We start from the raw sequence: 7,460 nt of genomic DNA, 5'->3' as shown, positions 1-7,460 counted from the left end.
GCCAGTCTGGAAAAGAAACACTCAACATGATGACCATGGGGACAACTCCATTTTGGGGATCTAGTAACGTGGAAATCAATGGGTGCGTTTATACAGCTGGGGGATGGACAAAGGGTCAGACAGGTGGGCGGTGTGGCAGGAGCAGCGTGTGCAAACACATGGCCCATGACCTGGCTTTCCCAGCAATAGTGACCGTGACACAGAGAATGAAAGCCGAAACAGAAACATCATGCCCTGGGACAGGCCCACGAGGGATGGGAAGGCTCGCTCCCTCGAACATGGGCCACCCACGTGGGGGTCCTCTCTTTCCGTGGTGACATGCCAGCTGTTGCCCTTGGTTTACCGTCTTGGGAATGACCAACGCCAGCACTGACTACTGTTCTCAGAAAGAGGAAGCACAAAGAAGTCCCCTTCAAAAGTTTAAACTGGAAAAACAGAAGACAGTTTCTAGGTGACCGCACTCCTGAGGCCTGGCTCTTTGCTGAGGGCGAGGAAGATGGAGGTTAACAGACAGAATTCAGCAACAATAAAAACACAAGTTGTGCCGACTTCACCGACTATAAAACCCCAAACTCTTTCAAGTTACATGCACTGTGACCCTGGCTGCTCCAGCGGCCTCCCCAGCCTGCTTGCTGCCTTTGAACTGGTTCCCATTGTTCCCTACTGCGCTTGGGAGAGCTTGTACACCTGGGGCTAAGAACAGATCTTTCTCAGACGGAAGTCACCATGGATGTGCTGAAGACAAAGAAAGGTTTTCTTCAGCAGCATCAGTAAACACTCGGATGTTCAAGAGAGAGGGCTACAACCGCTCTGCGTCTACGCTACAGCTGTCTTAGGCCAGGACTGTGGGGTTCCAGGCAGAGCAACTGGCCCCCACTGCTCAGAGAGCATGGAGGAGTCATGCAGACTTCCCTTCACAAATACCCTTTCCCCAAACAAAAACAAAACTACTAGTTTGGAGCTGCAGTGAGAAATTGTTTAAAAAAGTAGCTTCTATCAGTCCTGTTTGATTTTTCTTTAATAAGTCTGTTCTTTTGAAATGACTTATGATTGTCAAAATTTTACCCAGGGCCAAGTGTACTGTGGTCTCATCGAGTGACAGAGCTAAAAAACCAACAAACCACAAAACAAGGAAACGAACAATGGCCATAAGCTAACACTTGAAATGTGTGGGGCCTATCGGGCTGCCTTCTAGAGAGAGATGGGTTTGCTGAGGGTCTCCCTGCAGCCACGACGACGTGTATTGCTCTTCAAAAGAACAGGGTGGAGATTAGAAAGGATAACCTGTGACGGAGGACCAAGCAGGCTGGAGACAGGAGACGTTTCCATTCGCTTTGCTGGGAGAGAATGTAACTGGTCCGGGGCGGGGTCTGGGGAGGGCGGCTGCTACTAACACTCAAGGATACTATTTACAGCGGCTTCTAAAATCGAGTCCGTTTCTACAACGCCTTCACTGTGGTCCGGGATGAACTTTTCCAGGCAGTTTTCTTGCGAAGCCATTGGAGAAAAGCTGGGGAAGTCAAGGTCCACGGCGCCGCTGGCCGCGGGGTCGCTCTGCGGCCGCCCCGCCTTCTTGAGTTCCAGAATGTTCTTAAAGGTTTTCTCCAGGCTCTTGGTGAGCTGGAGATCCGGCTGGGGCTCACCCGACCCTTTCATGACGTCTGTGTGTAAAACCTCATTCTTTGGGGAATTCCGCAGGGCTTTGTCCTGGAAGGAGTCGAGGCACGGCATCTCCAGGTGCGCGCTGGCCAGGATGCCCGGGAGCTTGCTCTCCGAGCCATGATCCGGCCTGGGCATAGTCTTGCGGTGGCCCTCGGGGCCTGGAGAGCACCCGCTGGCCTTGGCGGGGTCCCTCCGGCTGCCCTTGTCCTCGGGTGCACCCCGGTACTGGCCTAAGCCCCCTTTGTCATATTTCAGTGTTCTACCGTGGCCTTCCGCCTTTTTAGAAATGGTTCCCTCTGCAGAGCCCACCACGTGGTTAGGCACTAGATGAAACTGCTCATGATTGGCGGCTTCTGCCGTGCCCGGCTTGGCTCGGTCTCTGCTTTGGGCCCTGGGCGCCTGATGGAGCGAGCTGGCTTTGCTGCGATGCTGGTCATTCCTGTCAAGTGGTGTCTCGGGGGCAGCCTCGTCAAGTTTGAAGGAACAGCAGAAATCAGCCTGAAAACCCTCTGGAAATGAGATCGGAAAGAGCTTTAATGGTCAACGTGAGGCCTAGCCCATGACAAGCCCTCCTAACCAGGAGCAGAGGGCAGTCCCTCCGGCCAGCTAGGTCTTCTGCTCCTCCTCCCGCCCACCCCACAGCACGACTCCACAGAAACATTCAGAGACAATTTTACAAAGGGGCATCTTCTCAAAGTAGGCTCTGGGGCCAGCTTCCACACAGGAAGCTTAACCCAGGGTTTGGTGCACAGAGGAGGCCCCCTACCCAGAGGGCTACATGCCTGTCCTCCATTTTCATTTTGTTAACCGCTCTTCTGAGAATAAACGTCACGGCTTCAACCTGCTTCCTTCCTTAGGGCAGCGGCTTTGTGGCAAAGGGGGTGGGTACACCTTGTCTCTGCGCTTACAGTGGGGTGTGAGGGCTGTGCTTCTCCCAGATCATAAAACTAATGGCACAAAGGCACACAAAACGGTGTCTGCTTGGAAGGCCATCGGGCATGGAGGCCATGTCTGAGTGTACGGGCTGCACCCTTGTCAGGTTCCAGGAGCCAGAGGATGCCAAGGGAGGCCTTGGTGAGGACTTGGGGCTACACCAGCAGAGTCTAAGGAAGGAGCGAGTCCATCTCCAAAGCACAGAGCACATAGCACACCTCCAAAGAGGAGCTCCAGGGGACAGAGTTGGCTAGAGTGTAACAAGGACGCCACGTGACAGACACAGCCTGCTCCTCAGGGTGTGACAATGGATGACAAAGTGGTGTGGTTATCAGAAGCAGCTCATTTACCAAAGGCAGAGATTTCAGTCTCTCAGAAGGGGTAGAAACAGATCCTCTAATGTCCTCTTTGGAAGGATGTGAGGCTCCTGGTACATACACAGTATCTCTTCCAGACTTGTCCATTAGCCTATCAGTCCACACATTATATTTGTAAATCTCCTGAGCCAAAGCAGGCCTAAAGCAGAACCTTAATATTTACGTACCAATAAGGAAGAGTTAGGTGGTGGACCCGCCTGTAATACGGCACCTGGGAGGTTGCGGCAGGTGGATTGCTATGATTGCCAAGCCAGTCTGAGTTATAGCATGAGTTCTGGGTGGCAGAGCACAACTTTGTCTCAACAACCGAACAACAAAAACTCAAGGAGAAACCCTGCGGGCCAGAGAGATGGCTCAGCTACCGGAGCACTGGCTGCTCTAGCAGAGGACGTCGGTTTGGATCCCGGCAGCCACATGGCGGCTCACCACCAAATGTAACTCCAGGTCCAGGGGTTTGACACCCTCTTCTGGGCTCTGTGAGTACCAGGTATGAATGTATTAGGTAAAACAACCATTCACATAAAAGTTTAAACCATTAGAAAAAGAAAAAGACAAGACACTGGAGGAGAATAAAAATCAAACCAGCTACCCCAGGTAAATGAAAACGCCAAATTATCAAGGTAATGTAGTCAAATGTTATTCTAAAGATAAAAATCAGATAAAAACTCCAGGGGCCAGAGAGCCGGCTCAGTGGTTAAGAGTGCTGGCTGCTTTTCCTGAGGGCCTGAGTTCACAGCACCCATGTGTGTGGGGTCACAACTGCCTGTGACTCTAATTTCAGGGCATCCAAAACCCTCTTCTGGCCTCTGTGGGCACCTACACATGTGCATACATACACACACAGACAGACACATATAAACCTACATGTAAGTTAAATCCTAAACAGCTCAGTGACTTCAGGAGCTTGCCACCAAGTCTGATGACCTGAGTCCAAGCCCTGGGACCCACAAGCTGTCGTTTGACCTGCACATGCATTTGGGTGCTCCCCCTATACAAACACACACACATACATTTTTAAAATAAAAAAAAAATGCTAGAATAAAATAAAAAAGAAAATCAGAATATAAAATCCTTTCTAGCATGTGACTTCTAAAACCATTTTTATAAATGGTATAAATACAGGTGAGATTTATGTTCCCTGGACTACTATGGTGTTTATGACTTACAGCTTCTAATCTCAGCTACTTAGGGGACTGAGGCAGGAGCATCACTTTAGACACATGAACTTGAGATCAACGTGGGCAACTAAGCAGAGAGAAAAATTTTAAAATAAGATTTAAAAAGGACAGTTTTGGAGCTGGGTGTAATGGCTCACACCTTTATTTTATTTTATTTTATTTTGGTTTTTCGAGACAGGGTTTCTGTGTAGCTTTGGAGCCTATTCTGGACTAGCTCTGTAGACCAGGCTGGCCTCGAACTCACAGAGATCCACCTGCCTCTGCCTCCCCGAGTGCTGGGATTACAGGCGTGCGCCACCACCGCCCAGCTGGCTCACACCTTTAATCTCCGCATTTGGGAGGCAGAGACAGGCCCTGTGAGTTTGAGGCCAGGCTGGTCTACATAATGAGTTCCAGGACAGCCAGGGCTACACAGAAAAACCCTGTCTAAGAAAACAAGAACAAAAGCAAGTGGGGACAGGTTTGGGAAAACTAAAAGCTCACGGGGGTGGGACAGAGAAAGTACCTGTACAGGGCACTACAACTTGCTGCTCATGCTCAGGTGCCATGCTTCACTGATGTCCCTTAGACACTGAGAAGCCTCTGACTTCATTCACTCTCACAGGTTAGAACGACTAGGATTTGAAGTTGAACGGGGAAAAGCAGTCATTTAACTGAATGTAAAACTCCAGGAGGATTTTGTAGACTAGAGACATTCTTGGGGTATTCATGTACTACTCTCAATTGCGTTAGTTTTCCCTTCCCAGAATTCACTCTCTCTGCTTCTGGACTTACTACAGGTTGGTTCACCTAGACCTCCCAAAGGCCACACTACTCAGGGACTATCACAGCTGTCCCCCAGACCTGTACCCCGACATTTCTTACCAGGATCCACGAGCGCCAGCCTCTTGTCCCGAGACAGGGAAGCTCTTTCCTCCTGGTTAAACATCCTGTCAATCATCACCATCTCAGCAGAGGGGTTGATCCTCTGAAAAGGAGAGAGCCAGTCACTTCAGATGCTCTTATCAAGGGACAAGGACCACTGTGTGGGGGCACTAAATGAGCAGTGAGAAGTCAGAGTTTGGCGTCTAGATACTCTAGAGTTCCATCATCACACATGTACTATACAGGACGCTGCTACATTTGCTGCTGTTTTCAGACAGTCCCATGGGGCTGAGGCTGGCATCAGACTTGTAGCCATCATCATGCCTCAGCTTCCCATCTGCTGGGATTATAGTCACAAGCCACCCACAGCTGTAAGTAGCCCTTTCTCAAATGATGGAACTGTTTTTTATTTATTTTAGTTTTTCGAGACAGGGTTTCTCTGTGTAGCTTTGCGCCTTTCCTGGAACTCACTTGGTAGCCCAGGCTGGCCTCGAACTCACAGAAATCTGCCTGGCTCTGCCTCCCGAGTGCTGGGATTAAAGGAGTGCACCACCACCGCCCGGCCCCTGAGCTGGTTTTTAGAGATAGGGTTTCACTATGTAAACTTGGCTAGCTTCAAACTCACTCTGTAGACCAGGCTAGCCTTGGATTCACAGAGATCTACCTGCCTCTGCTTCTGAGATATGGAATTAAAAGTGTGTGCCACCATGCCGGTGAGGTAGTCTTATTAGGTGACTCAGAAGTTTGTTTGTTTTCAATCAGAAATGGTTGTCAATGCCATCCGCTGAGATCGCTCTCAGTGATCGCTGAGTGTGAGTTCTCCTCCAACCACAAACATCTCTCTTTATAAACTATGGTCTGGGTGTGGAAGCCCTGGAACCTTCTCTCTGTGCCTCAGGGCCAGCTGAGCTGCTCAGGCAGCCATGGTGAGCACACTGTTACCATGGCATCTTCCAGGAGCAAGAATCTGTATTTGTTCAGCATCGCTTGGGTCCTTTTGAGGAGCTGAGTGGCGACTTCTTCAAATTCATTGTCCACTTAAAAAAAAGAGAGAGAAAATGGTAAGAGAGATGGGTCTGTTTCCTGAGACTGGCACCGACTCATTCCCACAACCTACCCATGGCAAGGATGCCCTCCAGACACCCCTTTAGATTAGCCTTCTCTGCGTAAGCACCCTGCAGACAGATGCTGACGTCCCTGCACTGGGTGTGGTAGGGAACTCAGCCCGGGAAACCAACAGCCTATTATTGCTGCTCTGAGCAGGCCAGGAAGGAAGAGCACTGGACAGAGCTCCTGAGCTGCTTCCCTCAGCTCTGATCCTTCCCAGAAGCAGGGCAGACAGAAAGAGTTGAACAAGTAAAAGTCCGACTATCTGCCTGGGAAGACACACACCAGTCCATGACCCCTTGCAGGTCACGATCTCAAGCTCTGGGTTTTAACTTTTAGTCTGGAGGAATCTGACATTTTTCAATTCACTCTTCCTCAGAATCTTCACAGCTCTTTACTGCTGACTCTGGAAGCCACTCATGAGACCTCCCTGGAACCCCCAGCGGATCAGGAGATCCTGGAAGGATCAAGACCAGTGGAAGTGGAGGAAATGGTATCATGGAGGGCTTGGTGGGGGAGGAAAGTGGGGCGGCACCAAATCCTGCTACTGGACTTGGACAGACAGCTGGTATAGGTACTAGAACGGGTGGGCTCTTGGGCTGGAGAGGGGCCTGTCCCTAATTGTGTCAGTTTCCTGGAATCCAGACAATGCCTTAGACTTGCTTTGGGACCCCAGGGAACTAACTAGTCCCTGGACCTGGTACAACAGCCAGGGTCAAGTTCATGTGCCCTGCAAGGACCTGGAAGAAAGCCATCCCACTCCAGCCTCAACTGGGCGGCGTCCCACCACTGCTGCCCCAAGTCAACAGCTGGAGATCCCCTTCCTGGACTATTAGGAACAAGTCACAGCCCTACCCATGGGCAGGGGTATTGAGGAAACAGTAAACTAGTTACATGCCACCGCTCTACTCATGGGGTGTGTGGGAGGGCAGCCATGGCCACAGCTATGCCCCAGGGCTGTGGCTGCTCACCTTTCCTCAGGTCTTCCTCGGTGGGCATGGAGCCCTGGCACACGTGGAAGGAGAGCAGTCTTTGCACTGTGTCACTCAGTGACTGGAACTGGCTTTTGTCGGGTGTCACAGCATGGGCTTGGTCCCTCTGTAACTGCTGCAGGATGCTTTAAAAGAGAAGCAGCGAGTGTCCAGGTTAGGCCACGTCAGGAAATCAACTAGTCAAACCACTTATTAGCAGGGCCGTTCCTACAGCACAGTGGCACTGCCTTCTCCACATGCTATTCTGTATGTTATTCCTATGACCCTGACCTCCAGAACACAATGCTCCCACCAGGCATCAGTGTGTGCTAGTCACAGAGACAGGCATTCTCTTCAAGAGCCGAGGA

General features: G+C 50.7%; 1 protein-coding gene across 3 annotated transcripts in view; it reads right to left on the bottom strand.

Moving 5' to 3' along the window:
• Positions 1-974: 974 nt before the first annotated feature.
• Bicral (BRD4 interacting chromatin remodeling complex associated protein like) overlaps positions 975-7,460 on the bottom strand; it is a 91,631-nt gene continuing 85,145 nt past the window's right edge. For all 3 annotated transcript variants that reach the window (XM_036167953.1, XM_036167954.1, XM_036167952.1), the window contains 4 exons: positions 7,093-7,238; positions 5,957-6,051; positions 5,015-5,117; positions 975-2,171 (listed from right to left, as the gene is read on the bottom strand). In XM_036167953.1, coding sequence (XP_036023846.1) covers positions 1,390-2,171; positions 5,015-5,117; positions 5,957-6,051; positions 7,093-7,238 — 1,126 coding nt within the window. In that variant the 3' untranslated portion in view covers positions 975-1,389. The remainder of the gene's footprint in view (positions 2,172-5,014; positions 5,118-5,956; positions 6,052-7,092; positions 7,239-7,460) is intronic.

This window comes from Onychomys torridus, chromosome 18 (genome assembly GCF_903995425.1).
Source record: "Onychomys torridus chromosome 18, mOncTor1.1, whole genome shotgun sequence".
Classification (NCBI taxonomy): Eukaryota; Metazoa; Chordata; class Mammalia; order Rodentia; family Cricetidae; genus Onychomys; species Onychomys torridus.
This window is presented reverse-complemented; position numbering and strand designations above follow the sequence as displayed.